Source organism: Thalia democratica, unplaced genomic scaffold (assembly GCF_965202585.1).
Source record: "Thalia democratica unplaced genomic scaffold, ktThaDemo2.hap1.1 HAP1_SCAFFOLD_632, whole genome shotgun sequence".
Classification (NCBI taxonomy): domain Eukaryota; kingdom Metazoa; phylum Chordata; class Thaliacea; order Salpida; family Salpidae; genus Thalia; species Thalia democratica.
In genome coordinates this window covers 28,738-50,752 of record NW_028139639.1, presented here as the reverse complement: position 1 = coordinate 50,752, position 22,015 = coordinate 28,738, and the positions used below count along the sequence as shown (strand labels likewise).

General features: G+C 26.5%; 1 protein-coding gene across 1 annotated transcript; it reads left to right on the top strand.

Moving 5' to 3' along the window:
- The first annotated feature begins 6,921 nt into the window (after positions 1-6,921).
- On the top strand, positions 6,922-16,328 carry LOC145846789 (hepatic sodium/bile acid cotransporter-like). The gene is made up of 7 exons (XM_082953404.1): positions 6,922-7,144; positions 7,858-8,031; positions 8,739-8,793; positions 10,018-10,225; positions 12,495-12,679; positions 14,879-15,005; positions 16,215-16,328. The coding sequence occupies exons 1-7, from the start codon at positions 6,922-6,924 to the stop codon at positions 16,326-16,328; spliced, it is 1,086 nt and encodes a 361-aa protein (XP_082809530.1).
- The last annotated feature ends 5,687 nt before the right edge of the window (positions 16,329-22,015 follow it).

Here is a 22,015-nt window from a genome sequence, read left to right as displayed (position 1 = left end):
AAAAGAAATTGTATTTCTTATTATCTCAAAAATTACATAATTTACAAAAACTTAGATAAAACACAACAAGGTAACAATGATAGTCATTTTAGTTGGCTTCTGGCTTGTTGTCCTCGAAGTTCTTGTCCTTGGGCTTGTTGTCCTCGGGCTTGTCCTCGGGCTGTTATCCTCAGGTTGTTATCCTCAGGTTGTTAATAGAGGCTTCTGAACCATCAATTGGATCATTGACAACGTCTTGTTTCTTTTAGGAAACATTTGACTTTCTGTCTTCTAGCTGGTTTGTTGAATCAGCAAAACACCACATCGATTGGCTTCGGAAACAATGACAGCAGGAACTTGATTGTGACGTAATAGAACAAACACAAAATCTTCATTCAATCTTTTGTTTATTGTCGTACTTATAAACAAAGAAACTTTTAAAATTTCATGCAGTAGCAAGGTGTTAGGTGTGCTTAAAAGTTGTGGTTACCAAATAACAATTTGCTTCAAACAACGTTAAAAAGATATAAACGCAACAATTTATTTACAAGCGACGACTGCTAAATTTAAGGGGAGTTTATTTTTGATTTCTTTCAAAAGGAAAATTTTAACACAACTTTATACTTGAACTTGAAACGAGTAATAAAATAAGGCAAGAAACTTATCTTTTTACGACTAAGAAAGATGAAAACTCATTCAAATATATTTTTAAACTTCAGCAACATTCTGGTTTAAAACAAATACAATCTATACTTTAGAACAATCAATCAGCAGATCAAAACAATAAAGTAGTAGTAGTAAACAAATAGACAAATTTGTTTTATCAGCTAAAACTCAGACGTTATTAAGAACAACTATTCTGTTGTTGTAATTCTAAATTTTATTGCGGTTCTTACTTTACATTTCTATGCTAAGAAAAATATAATAACTGCGCTCTCTTGGCAACTTATAAAATGCAATTTTGCACTAAAATACTGCGTTCCCTGACGACTTATGTAAATTGCAACATCTTCAAAGACCATTGTGCACTAGAGTAAAAAGACTGTGCTTTTTATAATCAAAATACTGCGCCCCCATGCGACTTATGTTAGTTGCAACTTATATTGTGCCCTTAGCTAAAAAGATTAAGCTTTTTAGGATCGAAATACTGCGCACCCATGCGACTTATGTTAGTTGCAACATATATTGTGCACTAAGAAGAAGAAATATTATGCTTGTTAGCAAATAAACTGTGCATTTAAGCACTAAAAAAGCATATATAAAACTATACATAGAAATAACCGCAAAAATTGTATAGTACTACCAGCAAAAAATCCTTGACATCAAGCTTCACTTTTAACAAAACTAAATAAACCACTACCACACACTTGTATTATAATTGTAGACTTGCTGTTTCAAAGTAGAAAGTTATTCACACAATTTTTCTTACTATTATCATAGTGAAATGTCGCAAAGTAAAGTATTATCGCAAATTATACTGTCAAAGTTTTAAACTCGTTAAAAAGTTGTTTAGTAATAAACTAAAGTTTTTTTTTGCTGCGTTTTTCAATTGATAAGGCACCTAATTCCTTATAGAAAATTCCTTAAATTCAGGCCACACATGGTAACCAATGTCTCGATACAGAGATGTTAAAGGGGGGTAATATGGATTAGTAAAGTAGATTGGTACAACAATCAAAACAACACTTATATTTTATTTACATAAACTAAACAACACAAAGATACAATTACATCACTCTATACGAGAACTAAAGTTAAATATACATGAAAATATTAGTTTTTAAATCTAACGTGTTTAAAATGCATTTTAACTTAAAGCACACTTGCCGAATGCTCTGCCGAAACTGCTACTGCTACTGCAAGTAATTGCAAGTCAAATTCCGTTTTATAAGCACTAAAACAAATGTAACTCCTTTAAGTAAACAATATTGTTTATTGTTTTAGAAAATTGTTTTAAGAGTTATAAAAATTGTTTTGGAAAAGCTTGTTTTGAAAATAATGAAAAATGTTTTGGAAAAGCTTTTATTTTTACAAAAAATTCCATATTTATTAACAAGCTTTAAAATACTAAAATGAAAACGAGCATAAAGTTATTGTTATAGGAAAATTTATTAATTTTTCAAAAAACATAAAACTTTAATGTCAATTATTTTCCTTATCTTAAAAACTATTTAAATTTTTTTTTTATTTTAGAGAACGCACCTTTGCCTTTAATTTTAAAAAAAATTATTTAATTTGGGGTTGGAATTATTTCATGGGGTCCCTCCAAAAATAAAGGTTTTTTTTTCGTTTTTATTTATCAAATGGTATTAGAACCATAAATAAATATTTAAAATAAATTTTTTATTTTGATTTTCCTTAGTTTGCATGTTATAAAAACTCGTAAATAGTTATTTTATAAATAATGTTAATATCTTTTACGATTTGGCCCAAAATCAACATGTAGTATATTACACTATCATTTGCCTTGGCCATTTCCTAGATAAAAAATTGATAAAAGGAAAAAAAAAGTTAATAAGAATGTGAATTACATCAAACTAAATTAAAATAAAATAATTTAATAAAATTTGTTGTTTATTCACATTCTTATTAACTTTTTTTTTCCTTTTATCAATTTTTATCTAGGAAATGGCCAAGGCAAATGATAGTGTAATATACTACATTTTGATTTTGGGCCAAATCGTAAAAGATATTAACATGATTTATAAAATAACTATTTACGAGTTTTTATAACATGCAAACTAAGGGAAATCAAAAAAAAAATTAAAAAAAAAATATTTATTATTGGTTCTAATACCATTTGATAAAAAAAAACGAAAAAAAACCTTTATTTTTGGAGGGACCCCATGAAATAATTCCAACCCCAAATTAAATAATTTTTTTTTTAAATTAAAGGAAAAGGTGCGTTCTTTAAATTAAAAAAAAAAATTTTAGATAGCTTTTAAGATAAGGAAAATAATTGACATTAAAGTTTTATGTTTTTTGAAAAATTAATAAATTTTCCTATAACAATAACTTTATGCTCGTAAAATGAAATGTTAGTTTCATTACAAGTACATAAATATGAAAAATCGTGAAACGTAAAAAATAAAACTTAAGAATATATTTGTTTTTTTACTATGACTTAAATTTAAAAGCAATGTATCATATATAGTTTCAAATGTATCAAGCTACTATAGTTTGGAAAAAATATAATAAATATTTTGTTTAACTAATTACTATCGAAATTTTACAATTAAAAGTTATATTACTAAAGAAGTTTAGTTTTGCTTATAAGTTTGTTAATACATGCTATAGTGACGCACCGTGTCATTTAGTCGCTGTGTCAAAGTGACGTATCGTGTCATTTTGTCGCTGTGCCAAAGTGAACCTCCGTGCCAAAATGACGCACCGTGTCGTTTTATCGCTGTGCCAAAGTGACCCTCTGTGCCAAAGTGACGCACCGTGTCATTTTGTCGCTGTGCCAAAATGACGCTCCGTGCCTAAGTGACGCACCATGTCATTTTGTCGCTGTGCCAAAGTGACCCTTCGTGCCAAAGTGACGCACCGTGTCGTTTTGTCGCTGTGCCAAAGTGACGCACCGTGCCAGAGTGACGCACCGTGTAATTTTGTCGCTGTGCAAAAGTGACGCACCGTGTCATTTTGTCGCCGTGCCAAAGTGACCCTCCGTGTCAAGGTGACGCACCGTGCCAAAGTGACGCACCGTGTCGTTTTGTCTCTGTGCCAAAGTGACGCACCGTGCCAGAGTGACGCACCGTGTCATTTTGTCGCTGTGCCAAAGTGACGCACCGTGTTATTTTGTCGCCGTGCCAAAGTGACCCTCCGTGTCGAAGTGACGCACCGTGCCAAAGTGACGCACCGTGTCGTTTTGTCGCTGTGTCATTCTGACACCCACCCACTTTTGGGCCAAAAACTTTTAACGTACTTTTGCACAACCAAAATTTTTTCACAAAATCTTCACTAAAAACTTTTTGAATTTATTTTTTTCCACAACTTTTAAATTGTCAGTAAGAATTTAGAAACTGTTAACATTGTAACTAGGAATGTAGTTCAATCATTTATTTTGAAACGAATAGAAAAATAACTAAAGAACTCTATTATTTAAAAAAAAATTAAATTGCATGCGACACATTCAAAATTAAAAAAATATTTTTTGTTTCAACCAAAGATTTTTTTAATTTAAATATGAACAAAAGCAATCTTAACCGACCTTGTCGAAGTGGATTAAACTTTTTTTTACGTAACTAAATTTTCGAACAAATACTCAAAAGAAAGGTTTGATGTATTCCTTACTTCCGTGTTCAAAATATTATTATTAAATATAAAACTGTTTTGTACTTTTACTTTTTATTGTTTTCAAGGAAAGTAGCATGTTTGGTTTGAGGTTTACTTAATCAAGTTAAAAAGAAATTTGTATATACTATAGTTTAAATTAATAACAATTATAAATATTTGAACATAAATTTGATTTTTCTTCAATGTTCTATAACTATACAATAAAATTAACTTTTATAAAACTTAATCACGCGTTTCCAGACTGCAATGGTGTGTCGTCAAAATCAGTCAGGCGTTAAATTTCCTGTTGCTATTGGAAACGCAATATGGCCTGATCTTGTTACCATGTAAACGGTTGTCATGCAAGATAAAATTTCAGTGAAAAGCAGGTTTTATTTTTGTTGTACAAGTGTTTGCAGTAGATAGAATATTATTTTTTAGTTTTTATTATTTAATTAAAACTTTCATACTTAGATTTGTAATATTGAAAAGTTTAAGGAACAAAGTTTAAGGAACAAAGCTTAAGGAACAAAGTTTAAGGAACAAAGTTTTCATAACTGTGTTTAGATAAGTTCTAATGTTTTTTTACTAAAATTAAAATGAGCTAAAAATAAAGTTTTTGTTTGAATATTTTTTGTACAGATATACGCGTTGTTGTTTTAAGTTTTTCACGAAAGTTGTTTTTATAATGAATTATCTTTTGTATTCGTTTGTTGTACTTCCTTGTTTATTGCCTTTTTAAACTACTAGCTTAGAAGTATTAGCTAAAAGTTTTTAATTTATTCTTTAAAGAACTTTATTTTATTTTTTTTATAAATTCTGTATTTTTAATATTATATTTATGTTTATATGTTCCCTATAACTAGCAAGAATTGTACGTAAATTTTTGAATATTGGAATTTTCTTGAAAAGAAAACTTTTACGGTTTGTTTAAATTTTTAGATTCGACGTAAATATAGAATACTTTATTAAAAGAAAAAAATACTTCAAAATTCAAATTAAGTTAGCGCAAAATTTTGTTTATTTATAAAACTTTTCTCATAATTGTTTTGTGGCATTATTGTTTGGATTGGCCTGAGGCTTATAAAAAGTATTTTTTATTCGAATTAGAAATAACAAATTCATGTTGAAATACTTTGCTTAAAATATTTGGTTAAACTTTTATTTTTAGCGTATTGTTTATAAAAAAAATAAAGACTTAAATATTTTTTGTACATTTGATACATTTATTTAATAAATAACCTTTTATGTTTCACTATGCTGCTTTAGTTAATAAAATCAATTAAACTTGAATTAAATAAGTGGTTTGTTACTTTTAGAAACGTTAGAAAAAAAAAGACAGTTTTTTTAGATAATTTTAAAGATGATTTTTTCAGTTTCTGAAAATAACTCCGTTATTTTTTATTTTATTATTAAGCCTCAAAACTAAAGTAGTTTGTGGTTAAAAAAGTAAAAACCAAAATGAAGCAACTTCAACATTTTTTACGTAAAACTTTATTAAATAGTCACGATTATAGATTTTTAAAATGGTTTATACGAATTAAATACATAAAAAGTAAAAAAAAAGCTGTAATTTAGATAAGCTACTGTGTATAAAAGTATGTTTTCTACGTTTTTTAATTTCCGAAAACTGTAAACAAATTTTCCAATATGATTTAGTTAAGTTTAAGCATATTACTACAGTAAGAAAAATGTTTTTTCAAGAGTTTGATACGAGCATTTTTTAATTATTTCGATAAAGAAATCTCTAATAAATTAAGTAATATTTTGCAGCATATGAAGCTTGTTTTTGTTTTAATATTTATTTTTATTGAAACATTAGCAGATAAAAAATACAAGCTTAAATCAAAAGTTTTTTCAAGAGTCAAAGTTTTACAAAAGTGAAAGCTAAACATTTTTTTAAGGATTCAGACACATATTTTGCTGTAATAAAACAAAAACTTTATTAAATCTACTAATTAATATATGTTTATCACAATTTGGTATTAAGTTATTCTAAACATTATGCTTAGTATATGAAAAACCAAATCTAACGTTATTTTGTTAAACTTTCTGTTCACACAATTATTTAAGATAGTTTCTAGTTTTTATTTCTTAAACTTGTATAGCTATAAGTTGTAACTAAAATCTTTATAACAATACATAAACACGAAATATTAATAAAAAAGCATAGCACCCAACTAATTTAACTTATAACGGGCATTTAAAAGCTAGACTTTTATAACAACAAGTTTGTTTTACACACCTATGCAAGCATTTTGTCTATTTAAATTCATAATTTCAACTTCCGTTTAATTCTCATTGTTTTTTTGCAAATATATTTGATAAGCTTTACAAAGAAGTTAGTCAAAATCTTTTGTTTTAGTACTTTTTTTAGATTTTTACTGGAAACTAAACTGAGTGCTTTTTTGTCTTATACTCAATTATTAAATATATATTTATTTGAAAGTAAGTTAACAATTTAAAGTATACGATAAAACACAAAATGTTTAAGAGTTGTAATTGCATAACAAACAACTGTTTACAAACTTTATTAAACAAAAAATTAATCAAAATAACTTTGTTTAGATATCAAAATACATGGTCAACAATGACATTATTACAAGTTCTAAAAATAGAATTTTTAAATATATCTATACAGGTTAGACTATTTAATCAAAAAAAAACATGATTACGAACAAAACGCTGATAGAGTTCCTCAGGGCGAAAAACAACTCTTCCGGTTTCGACGCTGACGTCATACTGGCCAACAGAACTCACTGTGACGTAATGTTGGACGAGTACACGTGCTCCCTGATTGGCTTGTACAACGAGCACTACAACAGGGTTCTGGAAATGTCGTTGGTGGTTGCCATGGTGATGTTCATGGTAGTCATGATGCTGTTTATCGGTTTGTTATCAACTTGACATGTTTTCAGATCGATTGACACTTTTTTTTACAAAAAAAAGAATTAAAATTTATTTTGCTTATAGTATAATTAGTTTGTAAATTTCTTGCTAAGTTACAACTTTTGAACTATACTATTCGTTTATGTTTTGAACAACATTAATATAAGACTACAAACAGTATTGTATTTAGGCTATGTATAACTTTCGACACAAATCGGTGTTTTAAACTTTTCAATACTGATAATATTATTTTAGCAGTGTTGTGTTTGTTTTGAAAAGCATTAGTTAACGTTAATTCATATTTTAAATTCTTATGATTAAAATATTATTTGTTTCAAAGAACTATAAAATTCATTTATTAAAACTGTTATAATTTATTTTGCCTGTTTTTTTCCTGTTCAAATAAGCAAAATTTTAACTTTAAATGAGAAAATGAATAATATATTCTTTTCAATTTAGTATACTAAAAATTATTACCACATTAACTAGAGTAAACTGTATATGCGTTCCAAAGGTTTGACAGTAAAATGAAATAAGACTTACTTGTTAGTAAAAATTAAAACTTTACTAAAAGAGTTAAAAAGTATAATCACATTGACCAGAATAAAACATATACTGATTGCACATGCAGGATAGACTACAATAGAATGTACCATTTTTTACAAAACCCCTAACTTAAAATTATTATATTTTAATTATATATCTTTTCAACAGGTCTGACGATAGACTACAGCAAGATGTACCTGTTGCTCCAGAACCCAAAACTTCTCCTGATTGGTTTCACCTGTCAGTTCCTGTTCATGCCATTGTTCACTTATTGCGTCATAATACTCTTCAAACTTCGGTCGCTTGAGGCGCTGTGCTTGCTTCTTATTGGCTGCTCTCCTGGTTAGATATATTTATATATAGCTTATTGTTTTCCATTAGGGAGCTGACGATTTTAAAAAGAAATTTTAAAATCTAAGGTTATTCCTAGAAAAAAAAATTGTGTACTTTTTTTTCTTGTTTTTTTATGTTTCAAGTCTAAAACTATAGCTATAAAACTTTTAAAAATTTTAACTGTTATTGAAAGTATAAGTTATACAATAAAAAGAAAGCGATTTGATCAATGATTTTATAACTTTTATTTTTTACTTATCAATTAAAATACAGTTTTTACTTACATATCAATTAATTTTCAAAAGCAAACAAATAATTACTTTTAAAAACGGTAACTGTAAATCATGTTTTTAGCGATAAACAGTTATAATATTTATTAATAATTCTTTAATTAAACTGTTCATTTCTTGGTTAAATTTATTTGCGATAGAGTTTTAAATTTCAAACATTTAAAAAATAATAATAGACAATCATGTTAATATAAACTTAAGTTTTATTTATTGTAGCTGAAAATTTTATTCATCTTATATATACTTTAACTTATTCTCAAAGAAATAACTTTTAGGTGGTACATCATCAAAAGTTTGCAGTATGTGTTTAATTTATCTAAACAATTAAATTTATTTGTTACGTATATGTCATTGGTTTCAGCTAGCTAACAGTTTAACATTGTGTTTTTTTAATATCTTGTTCAAACTTAATCTTAAATTTTTCAGGTGGAACTATTTCAAATGTGTTTGCTTACATGTTTAGAGGGGACATGAACGTAAGGTTAGATTTCATAAAAGTTTATTAGCAATTTTATTTGTTACTTTTTTTACAAAAAAAACTGTAAACGCGTATCTATTTTTCTTTCGTAATCAAGTATTTTATTTTGTAATTAAAAAATGTTTTTAGATTTTAAGTACCTAAAAACAAATAAGTTGTTTTAAAGGTGCACTTAAAGCGCAATTGTCTCAATGTCAGGCTTTAAAAGCATTTAAAAGGAATTTTTAAAGTCAACGTTTTAATCTAATGCGTATTAGTAAATTTCATATGTGTTCTGAATAGAAAGGCTTGAAGTTATTTATAACTTTAATAAAAAAACTAGCAAAGATTGAAATATCTATTTTAATAGTTTAAATAAACAGTTTTTAATAACAACTAAGTTTTGCTCAATATAAGATAAGTAGCATATTTGCACATAAATGTTTTAAAACTATGAAAAATGAACTAAATTAAAGAAAAAAAGTTATTTTATTAAAAAATATAAACGCAGCAATTGTATGGTGTTAGATAAACTAGCAATTATAGATTTTAGATATCATTCAAGCGTTTCGACATTATGAGGTTTTTTTTCGAAAATCTGAGGTTTCAACTTGTCAAATATGAAATGTTAGACTTATTTAGATTTCGTTAAATTTTGTTGCAATGCTCTAGAAATAATTTAAAAACCAGTAAGACTTATTTAATGTAATATTTATGTAGTTTGTTTTTGGTTTTAGATAACATTTTTTAGATTTTAAAACTAACTTGGATTAAGTTAGTATTTAGTTTAATGTTTAATATACTGAATTTTATTTATTAACTAGATAAGGCCTTACCTTAAAGCTTTTGTAATCCATGTATGTGATTTTAAACTTTTAAACTCTAGAACTTATTTGTTAAACAATTTACTTTTTCACCTTTAGTTTAGTATATTTTAGTAAATACCTAAACTTTATGATATTTACAAAAATTTACAAATATTGATCTATTTTTTTATAAGTAACTTATAACATAATTAAAAACTAATAAAAAACAGTTTATATAAAGATAATTGTGTAATACTTTATTTTAAATATAGGTCAAAACAAATAGTTTTTTTTTGTACAGTATACTTTCCACAAACTATATTCTTAATAAAATAAAGTTACCACAAGTCAAAGTAAAAAACTAAAACTGAAATAAATATCAAAAAAGTATGCTTAATACTGAACTTTATATAAAAAAATAGATAAAAATTCTCTCCAACAGCGTACTTTTCACATGGTTCTCCTCAATAATAGGCCTGGCACTGATGCCCATAAACCTGAAACTGTGGTTCAACCTGATTAATTTTCAATCTGATATAAAGGTTCCTTACGTACAAGTGTTTTGTACCATCATATTCTTCATCATACCGGTCGTTGCAGGCTCCTTGGTTGGCAGAAAGTTTCCTCAGAAGGTAGATGTCATGAAAAAAGTTGGTTTTGAGTAAACTTAATGTTTAAAAAGTTTTAATTTTAGTGTGAAATAGTTTAGACTAGTGTTTTTTGTAAATATTCAAAACAATAAAAAGAGAAGGTTAAAAATAAAAATATCATGTAAATTTTGCTTGAAACTTTCTTAAACAGTGTGTGTTTTTAATGTTGTACTAAATATTGAAAAAAGCTTTAAAAACTAGGATAAAACTTTTGTAAAAAAAAAAGATGTTATAACTTTTTTTGACGTTGTCTGTATAAAAAATAATAAAGTTATTTTAAAACTAGGACTTTTAATGGTTGTAACAATTACGCTAAAGTTTGTATATTGATAACAACATATAATTTCATTTTATTCATTAAACTGTAATTAAAGCGGTCAAAAGCTTTTGTCAAAGCACCTTAAGTACAAAAAAGAACCTTTCGGTTATCGAGTTATACACCACAGATACAGCTAAATGTTTATATCGCTCAAGTTTAAACTTTTTTCGGTTCTAAAATTTAAATTTTGGTACTTAAACATACTTTGAGAGTAATGTTCAGCATTAGATTATAAATTTGTATAAATTTGTTTACTTAATAGTTAAACTAAAACTGTTATGTACATTGTATAACATAAAAGCTATTTTTAAATCACAAAACTGTATTTGCATGGTATATTACACATGTAAAAAATAAATATAAAAACTTGTGTAATTTGCTACATCAAAGTCAGTCTTTGAATGTTGCAATATAAATTCAACTTTACTTGTACTTCCTTTAATTACATTATTTAGAAAAGTTGCTTGATTTCTTATAACAATAAGCATTTAAAAAATATTACATAGTCGCTACAGATAGTTAATTACCTAACGACTGTATAAAAATTCCCAAAATGCTATGTTTTTTAGTAAAGTTTATGTTTCACAAAAGCTATAAATACATTTTTCAAACACACATATAAGGAATTTTTTTAAAGCTGTTATTTAAAAGTTTTAACTTTAATCCGATAATGTAGCGTTTTACTGGACAAAATACGCATAAATTTAAATTTGAATTTTTTAGCAAAGCTTGTCTTGTTTTCATTTTATTTTGTAAGTTTTACAAAACTTATAAGTCTGTTAAGTGGAATTCATATTAGTATAAAATCGATAATGTATGTACTTTTAATGGTAACAAGTCTTACGTTTAAATGCACAAGTTTTTATATTAATCTATCTAAAAAGCTGTTTTATCTATTATAATATACAATACTCGATAATCGAAAGTTTTTTTGTACACCGAGTCCTAGGACCATTTATTTTAACGTTTTTTTTTGACCTTCAATAAACAGTAACATTAAGTTAAATAGTTCTTTTGCCTTAGAAGTATTTTAATAAATATAAGTTATTTCGTCATTTAAATCTAGAAAAAGAAAAATTAATAAAAACAATTCAAAATTCAATTTTTCTAAAAGCTACTTTAGCTTTTCAAAGATACAACAATTTGTTTCAAATATGAAAACAATTTTTGTCGCTAAGTTTAAATTACAAGCTGATTATTTTCTCGTTATGTTATTACTTTATCTTGTAAATATTTGCTCATGGTCAAAGTGAATAACTTTTCAGGAAGTAATTATAATAGAGTGCTTTTAAATCTTTTGTATTTTGTTAGCATCTCTATCGATATTGTAATGGTTTTATAATGCGTTTTATAATGATTAGAATCTACTTAAATGATGAAATTGTTCGTGGTAGTTTTGTCTAAGAAACAGTTTAAAAATATATTTATTGTATTGCTACTTCTATTAAATGGTATAACCATGTAACCTTTTAATTTCATACTAATGAACTTGTAGTCTAACAATTTAAGTGGTATAATCAAGGTTTTATATTAACCTACATTAAGTTAAGATTTTTTAGACATACGTCACAAAACTTTAAAATTTTTGAAAAATTGTTAACTTAACTTTTTAATCCAATTGTAGATTGTAATACGTTTGTTCTTTTTTCACTACTTGTTAAATTCATATCCACTGAATATGTAGTCATCTTAATTTAAAGCTTTAAAAATTTCATCTTAAACATGAGAAAAATAGTTTTAAAGATATATAAAGCATAAAACACGCAAATGTAGTCTTTTAAGTCTTATGTCAAGCATAAAGCACAGTAAAAATAAAAATAACCTGAAATTACTCTCTGCATAAGTCTGTTTATATCCTTACGGATTCATAGTGCTACTTTTAACATTTAAAACTATCACATTAAAGATCAAATTTATTAACACCTTTAATAAAACAACACTTTTTTCCAGATAGGAAAATACACAATAATCCTGCTGTCTGTTGCAAATTGCGGGCTTGGGTTGGCCCTGTTCGCCAGACTTTTCATAAAGTTCTTTCCGTACAAGTTGCTTGCTGCTTGTGCTGTATTGCCACTTGCCGGGTACTTAGTTGGGTTTGTAGCACCAAGAATATTCAAGCAGGAACTCAAATCATGGTTGGTTCTTTTTTATAAATTCTTTTTTTTAATATTTCACGGTAAGCTTATAGTAGAAAATTATTAAAAGGAATAATTTTAAAGTTCAGTTAAAATAAATGATTTTAATCGCTTTTTAAGTAAAAATAACCTTAAACTTAAGTAAAAGTCACACAAGTGTTTAACTCTGAAAACGTCACATTATTTTTGAACGTAACAAGATGACAGTTTTGAATTTTAACAAGTATAGTATGCTTTTCGTTTGAACAAATTATAACATGACTATCTGGTAGAATTGCTGGTTTGGTCAAAAATATTAATAAAGTAAAATGAGCTTTTCAAAATTGTTCTTATCATGTTTTTGTGTAACGTCATTCACTATATTTAAAAAATACATTTTGGATCGTTATTTCAGATACTTACAAACTTTAAAAAAAATTTCACTAGGTTACAGTAAACGATAAATCACAATAAAATAACAAAATAGTCCTTATAAGGTCAGTTGAAGTTTATTTAACGCGAAACTCTGAATACTTTTCATTCAAAACATTTGGCAATATTTGTTGTGAATACAAACTACAGAAAAGTTCTTGTGTATATGTTTAAAGTTCATAAATTTTATGAAAGAGGATTTTTTCTGTAGTTTTTAGAATAAAAAATTCAATAGTTACCTAGAGATTGTAGTGTAAACTTTAAAACAATAGTTATGACAAAAGTAAAGTTTCAAAATAGAGTTTTAAGAATTTTTTGTGTGTACAAAGTTCACAGACGGAAGTAAAAATATAAAATGAAAATAATTTTATCATTAAAAAAGTTTTTGTTTTTATAATAAAAACGAAAGTAAGCAATAATTACAAATTGTACTTTTGAAAATTCAATTAGAACCATTAGAAACATAATTGGTACTTAACTTTCACCTTAAAAACAAAAGTTGGTTTGACGAAAACCATAGATCAAAATAATACACCTAAATAAATACTCAAAACTTCTTTCAATATCTTACGAAGTTTGTTTAATACGAAGTTTCAAATAGTTGTCATTCAAAATATTTGGCAATATTTGTTGTGAACACAAACTTCAGAAAAATTCTTAAATATATAAAATTGCTTTAAACTGTGTTTAAAGTTCATTAATTTTATGTAAGAGATTTTTATTTTTATAAAGTTTTTAAAAGCAAAAAAAGAACAACAAACTAATAGATAAAGTTATGTCATTTAAAGCTGATAATTACATCGAAATTACCTTGAAAATAACATTTATAACAAAACTTTTGTGTGTACGAAGTTTATGGAAGTTAATTAAATAAAAATCTTGATGTTTTATATAAGAAGTTTTTCTAATCAAAACAAAAGCAAGTAAGAACTACAAAATTGAAATGCAATTACAATTAGTAGAACTTTTATTTGCCTAAGCCGTACTTAGCTTTAACTTGAAAGTAAAAGTTGACTTGATGCCAACAATTTGTAATGGTCCATTAGTTACAACTTTATATAACTTTTAAATTCCATCTTGCAAGGTTATAATAAAGTAGTAAAACAAAAGCTCGTTTCTTCTTCTGGTAGTGTAATTAAGTTATCTTAACTTTGAAATGTTTAATTATAGAAAATAGATCTGTCAAAGTTTCAAAACTTGAGTAAATTTTCACTTGTCAGCAAAATTAATGCAATATCTACTATAGATTCATCAAAGCATTTGAACCATGAGACATTTATAATTACATTTATAAATGATAAAAATAAAAAGTATAGAATTATACAATTAGCTATACACAAAAAGTAATTAAAAATGTTTCTCACAACCAAACCTTTATAGTAGACACTAGGTAATAAAAATGAAGCATTATGAATAATTTACTTGTAAAAACAATAAAATTACTGTTTTTTTTTACTAAGGTAGAGCATTGGTGGTAAAAACGTAAATATTTGCGATTATTATAAACATAAAAAACTAAATAATCTAAAAAACGAATAGAAAAAATTAAACGAATTTTTCAGTCGAACCCTTATGGTAGAGACTGGATGTCAGGATGCTAAGATTTGTAATTAGTAATAAATAAAAACATATAACTATTTGTAGAAAGTAGTATAAAAAAATAAAAAGTCTTCTCAACAGTTGTACCCTGATGGTAGAGACAGGGTTTAAGAATGCTAATGTTTGCGCTTAATATAAAGTATGATAAACATTAATAGATAAAAAAATTGCACTAAACATTTTCAACAGTCGGACCCTTATGGTAGAGACAGGGTGTCAGAACGCTAATATTTGCGCTGCCGTATTGAAATTGTCCTTTAGTCCGCTTGATACTGGCATTTATTTTCTCATTCCAAACGTCTACATGTGCTTGCAAGTTGGTTTATTTATTTGTTTTTTTATTATTCGTTTATTTTAACTTTAATTTGTTTTTTATTAAACTTTAAGTTTTAAATTGTTTGTTTATTAATTGCACTTACTTAAAAAGCTAAAGTAAATTATTAGTGTTTAGGTTAATGAACAAAAGGTCTTTTTATACTTTAAGTCGTTAGATCAAATTTATATACATAGATTTCATTGTGTATTAGTTTAAATTTTATATTGAACTAAAATTTGTATAAAGTTATAATTTTCTTTACATGCAGATTTCTTGTTTAAAATTTTTTATCTCAAAAACTATTTAAAGAGTTTTATCTTGTTTCATTACTAAATTTTCATTTAAACGTGTAAAACTTGAATGTGAATTTTTTTCTAAAAACTTTGTAATTTTACAGTAATATAGAAAAAACTAACTTTAAGTTAAAAGTCAAGCATAGTATAATAACTACCTTTAGAATAAGTTATTTAAATATTTAACTGTATGGTTATTAAAAATAAAATCTTTTTTTTCTTATATAAAGTCAGTTTTCGCGATGATAAAAGGTTTTTTGTTCTTTTTTTAAACAGTTTTGATCAAAAGCAGTATTCCACGTTTTTGTTTGTTTATTTTTCACCTTTTTCTATGAATAAGCTTTTTTAAAGTTTTTTGTGTATAACAAGGATGTTTGTTGTACAAAAAACTTCTTGTTTTAAACTTTCTTCTCCAAAATACACACTTAAATATTTTTTTTACTAACAACAATGGGTGTACCCGACGCAAAAAGGTTTCATGCATACAAGAACTTTTGTTGCACAACAGTGCGGTTTAACACGTTCATGCGTTTTGATTTTATAAAGGTTTTGTCAAAATGTTAAACAAAGACTTGTTTAGAGTATCAAACTTTGGCCTACAACGGCATAAAAGTTATAAAAATAAATAAAATTTAGCATTAAATTTTGTGCTCATGACGTTTTGAACTCCCATAATTCTGATTGATTATGCATTAACTTCTAAAGCTTTGTTGTAATTTTATTACCGTTGTTACCTTTATTAAATAAACTTCTACATTTTTTATGAACATTAAACTATTTTTTGAGATAGAATTTTAAAGTATTGAATACATTTTGTAATGCAAGGATATCATTGATCAATACAAAAATTAAATCATTAGCGTTACATGAGCTATGTAAAACTTTTTAAGTTTAAAATTGTTTCAAAATCAAACAGATACTAGAGTTGTTTGCGATGTACGCGATTTGGAAAAACTTTTTGTTTGACGAGGACAAGGAACAGAAATACATAGAAGCAAATCAGAGCACGGAAGAAGAAGTCATGACGTAATCATAAGATGTGATGTCACAGCTACTGAATTTTTGAAGTTTGAACTTTTTGTTAAACAGTAAGAGTAAGATGTGGTTTAACAACTTAAAGTGTTATAAACTAAATGTTTATGATATCGGTAATATATAAATGTAGTTTGTTAAACTTTTTTAGTATATAAAAAGATAGTTTAACAACTTAGAATAGAGTTGCTGCTTTATTTTTTTATTGAATTTTATAATATGTTTTAGAATCTTGGTTAAAAATTAAAGATAACAACTTTACCTATTATTAAATATTTGTAAACTGTAATAAAGTAATTAATTTGAAATCATATGCTAATTCATACTTAGGCTCGCTCTTTTAATATTACTTTCTACTTTTATTCTACTGTATTATTTTGTTCACATTCGTAAAATCTATTTTTTAAGCGTTCAAAGGTAAAGTATTAAACCTTATATTAACTGTGTTTAAAGTTTAATTTGTTTTGTATCAAAAGTTTTTTAACTTTTTTGTCTACTAATCTAAGTTTCATATCTAATAAACAAAGTTTTTACTAAAATTTTAACTTAACCTCAGAGAGTTGAATGTTCTTTAATTTTTAAGATAAAAAATTTATATATTTTACGGTGAAATTAATTAAAATGTTTTTTTTTTTACAAATGTAAACGTTACACAAGCATCATTAAGAAAAACAGTAACTATATACTATAATTATATAACTGTATAACTGTCCTGGACAAGACGTTAATGTATCCGAGTGGAGCGCGACTTGATAACTAAAAAGTTTTTTAGTGCTCCGGGTCCTTGGACCAAATATTTTAAGCATTTTTTTTTTCGTTCAATAAACAATATATAATGCTTACTTCTCAACTTAGTAATTTAGTTTTACATAATTTATGCTAATTTTATACACCTTTTGAATTTATTTTCTTAAATTAAACGTTAATTAACATTTTATACATACTGTTTTATATAAAAGATTTTTATTATTATAACAAAAACAATTAAAGACTTGCAGCACTCACTAGTATATAAAAACATTTAAATTAGTGTCTAAAATAAAAGTTAAAATTTTATAAATATTCATAAACATGCTGTTTAGATAATTCTAAACAATATTTTATCATTTTTTAATTTATCTCCAAAAAAAAATTGAATTAGTTAATATTAGTTATGAGACTAAAACAGACGTATATTTTTTTTATAAAAACAGTTATTAAGATAATGTATCTTATAAAACTGAAATAATACACAACCTTCATAATCATTTGGTAAAACTTTTCTAATAAAAAACGTCAAGCAAAATAAGATTGCCTGCAATTTAAAAAACGTAAGTAAAACTCCACATAATTCTAAATTAAAACACAGATCGTACTTACACAACTTTGTTTAAAAGTTTATAAGCATAAGTATTTTAATAAATAACTAAACATAAATAAATATTATCTTATAAAATTGATACTATTTCGATTATATAGTAAAAATTTTGTAATGAAAAAGATAAAACAAAATAAAAATTACTAAAATTCAAAAAAAAATACATTACTAACCATTCAAAATTAAAACACAATTCGTACTTTCACAATTTTGTTCGAAAAGTTTTAAGCATAATTTTTTCAATATTCAACTAAACATAAAATAAGTTAGTTGTATCTTAAAACAAAAAAATCAACAAGTTTAAACATTAAGTTTAGAATGATAACAAAATACTAATATTTCTAAGTTGATAATAATAGTAAATTTATTTTTCTAAGTTAGTAAAAAACTTTTAGAAAATACTTTTAAACGTTCAAAATTTTTACAAGGCCAAAGCACTTTTGTATTTTAAAGTAAAAAAAATAATAAAGCAGTTATTAAAAAATATAAATACTACTAATTAAAATGTGTTATTTGTTAAAACAAAAATTTAGTTTAATTTTTTTAAAATAAAAAAACAATGCTTGATTTCAAACAAATATTTACGCATAAGTTAAGTTCTTGACTTTAATATAACTGTGAGTATTGTCTAACTTAACTTAGGTTTTATAAATTAGTTAGAATGAATATGTTTTATAATTATTCTATAGGTAAATTGTTTAAAAAAAAAAATTACAACCAAAAAATAAGAAGAAAGCAAACAGTTTTGTAGTTGTTTTGATTATTTGCAAGAACTCAAAAGTTCGGCTAAGTTTTTGATACTATTCCAATTGTTACCTAAAATTGTGTGAATTAAAAACTAAAATAAGTAGAAGACATTTAGTATTTTTGATAGAGTTTTGGTTGCAACTGAGCTGCGATATACAAGTCAAAAACTTATGGCACTTTTTTTAATAAAAGCAAACCCTAGATATTTTCAATTAAAAGACTTTTATCAACGTATTAAAGTTCTTTCAATTTTTTTTGGTGTTTACGAGGTAGTAAATAATTTAAAAACAAAAAATAGCTAAAAATTTTCACATCAATATAGCACAAAAATTTATACATGAGTTTTACAAGCTTTTAGTGTTTCAAAAAATAAAGTTGAGTTTAAAATAGAATAACTTTAAAAGTTTTAAAAGGTTAACTAAAAATATTTTAAGATAAATTTGTGATTATCATAACTGCAAGCAAAACATACATGTTTTAGGCGTCGTAATGTTCTATAAATTTGCTCATTTCAAACTCGTTTGTTGCGACCGGCTTGCTACTGAAAGTATATTTGAAAAAAGTTTATATTTATTAGTAAAAGAACAAAATTAAGCAGCAGTTTAAAATATTAAAAACTTTTAAACATGCCTTGCTTCATAAATCTATAAACTTTTTATGTACCTTACTTAGAGAAAAAAAACTTTGCTTGCATCTTTGGAATTAAATAAATTAAACAAAAAGTATGTAAAAAGTTATCTTACAAATATTCAGCTGCTATTAAAAGTTTTCAACTAGAAAAAGCCCGTTTTTTAAATTTACTATTATTCGAGAAGCAAATTTACAAACCTTTTGTGTTTCTTCCTATACCAGAAAAATACAGTGACTACAGTCGTCACAGAGGCAACAACAATGAATCCAATAACAACACCAATAATTATAGGTACATAGTAGTCTGGTTTTGCTAATTTGACAGTTTCTTTAGTAGTGTTATTACTTATAGTTGTACATTTAACTGTAGTTATATCTTTGATTAACTCTCCTTTCTTTACTACAGCTACTGTCGGGTTTTCAAAAACTTTTTCAATGCCAGTTTCGGTCGAGGTTTTAGTTTTGACATTTAACTTAGCTGTACTAGCCTTTATAGAAGTATTAACAGAAATGATTTGAGCTGTACTATTATCCAATGAAATTGCTGGAGTTGTTGTGATAGTTATGTTAGTATCATTTACTTTAACAGTTTTATTGGTGTTCTTTTCTTTGCTTACAATACTTACTGTTGTGGTTTGGTTTGTTTTCTCGTTTTTTGCCTGCGTAATATTTTCATATTTATCTATTACGCTTATTTGTGTCACGCTAGCTTCCGTAGTTGTGTTTGCATCACTGCTTTTTGTCGCTTGTTCAAACATTGGAGTCCGTGTTTGTATTGAATAAATACTTTCATTTTGCACTTTTCTTTCGGTCAAAGTTGTATTTAAAGAAACCTTCTCAAGACTGGAAACTTTCGACGGTTTAGTAGTTTCTAAAAGTACATTTAAATTTTCTTTTGAAGCTTTTTCATAAAGAATAGTAGTTATTTCGATCGAACTCTTAGTTTTATCAGTAACTTTCGTTGAATCAGCATTTACAGAGGTAAGTACAGAACTTGATTTAGTTGCACTTTTAACTTCTGAAATAGTTTTACTAGCCTTTGTTGCTGTGTTCATTTTTTCAGTAGTATTGATTGTAACATTTTTTGTAAAGTTCTCTTCATTGTTTATAAAACTAGCAGTTGTTGTAGATTTATTGTTGTCCTTTTGTGTAACATTGTTATACTTTTCTTGTATGCTAGTTTGTGTCACGCTAGCTATTGTATTTGTGTTTGCATGGCTGGCTAGTTCTCGCTTGTTCAAAGTTTAGAGTTGCTTTTTGTGTAAAGTTAATACTTCCATTTTTCACTAGAGCTTTATCTGTGTTCAAAGTTTTATTTAAAGAAAACTTCTCAGGACTGGAAATTTTCGTCGGTTTAGTAGTTTCTTTAAGTAAATAAAAATTATCTTTAGAAGCTTTTTCATAAACACTAGTAGTTGTTTTGATCCAACTCTTAGTTTTATCAGTAACTTTCGTTGAATCAGAATATATAGAGGTTACTACTGAGCTTGCTGCAGTTGCAATTTCAACTTCTGAGATAATTCCACTATTTTGAGTTGATGTGTTTTTAGTGTCATTATTACTTATTGTAAAATGTTTCGTAGTGTTCTCATCATTGCTAATAAAACTAGCAGTTGTAGATTTTGCTCTGTTTGTTTCGGTGACATTGTTTAACTTTTCTTGTACGCTAGTTTGTGTTACAGTAGCTTTTGCAACTGTGTTTATAGCGCTACTAGTGGTCGCTTGTTTAAAGCTTGAAGTCGGTTTTTGTATCGCACTAGTATCTTCATTTTTCACATAAGCTCTATCTGTGGTCAAAACTTCATTTGAAGAAGAATTATCAACGCTAGTGGTATTACTGTACTTGGGTTTAGCTTTTTCTTTAGTTACATAAAAACTGTTTCCAGAGGTTTTTTCATAAACACTAGTAGTTTTCACGATGTTTTCGGGTGTAGTGCTCACTAGATGACTGATGCTATCTGAGAAGTTTTAGAAGCTTTATCAGATTCTGTAGTCTCATTAAAATTTTTAGAACTGTCATCCTTTATGTCTTTACCAGTTGGCATCTCATTATAAGTTTCGTTAGGTTTTGCTGTACTGAAATTTTCTTTGTATGCATGAGACGCTACTACAGACGAGTTACTTTTGACATTTGTGCTGTATAGCCTACCTTGTGTAGCTTCAAAACTTTTCGGGTTTTCTGTAGGTTGCGAACTTTCAATTTCTTGTTCAGTTTGAGTATTCTCAGGATTGTGGGTAGTTTCAAAAATTTCTGGAGTTTGTTTTGTTTTAGAACTGTCAGAGTTTTGTTTAATTCGATGACTTTCAGAACTATGTGTAGCTTTAGAATGATTATGATTTTGTGTAGTTGTAGAGTTCTCAGGACTTTTATCATCATTAGAATCATCAGAACTTTGTGTAGGTTGAAAATTTTCAGGGTCTTGTTCAGCCTGAGAAATTTCAGGATATTGGGTAGTTTCGAAATGTTTAGAAGTTTGTGTCATTTTATAACTATCAGGATTTATTTCCGTTGTCGAACTTTCGAAATTTGGTAACGTCCCAGTATTACTTTCAGGTTTTTGTCCCGTTTCAAAATTGTCAGGATGATCTTCAGGAGGTTCAGCAGTAAAATTATCAGGTTCTTGCGTCATTCCAGGAAGTTCAGAGTAATTTGTTGTTTCGGGATTATCATGATGATCTTTTGGAGAAGTTTTTACATCATAACCTTCATCACAATCCTCGTAATCATCACTGTCTTCGTCGGAGATTAAGTAGAAGAATGAGTCATGATCATGGGGAGGAGGGGTTTCATCTTCTTCGGGCATATTTTCCTCAACTATGTATGTAACTTTAGACGGGGGTTTCGTCACCACAACTGTTGTTCCTATGATATTATTTTCAGTTGTTTTAGTAATCATATCAGTTGTATTTTTATCAATATCAGCAGTCTTGGCAACCATATCAGTTGTCAT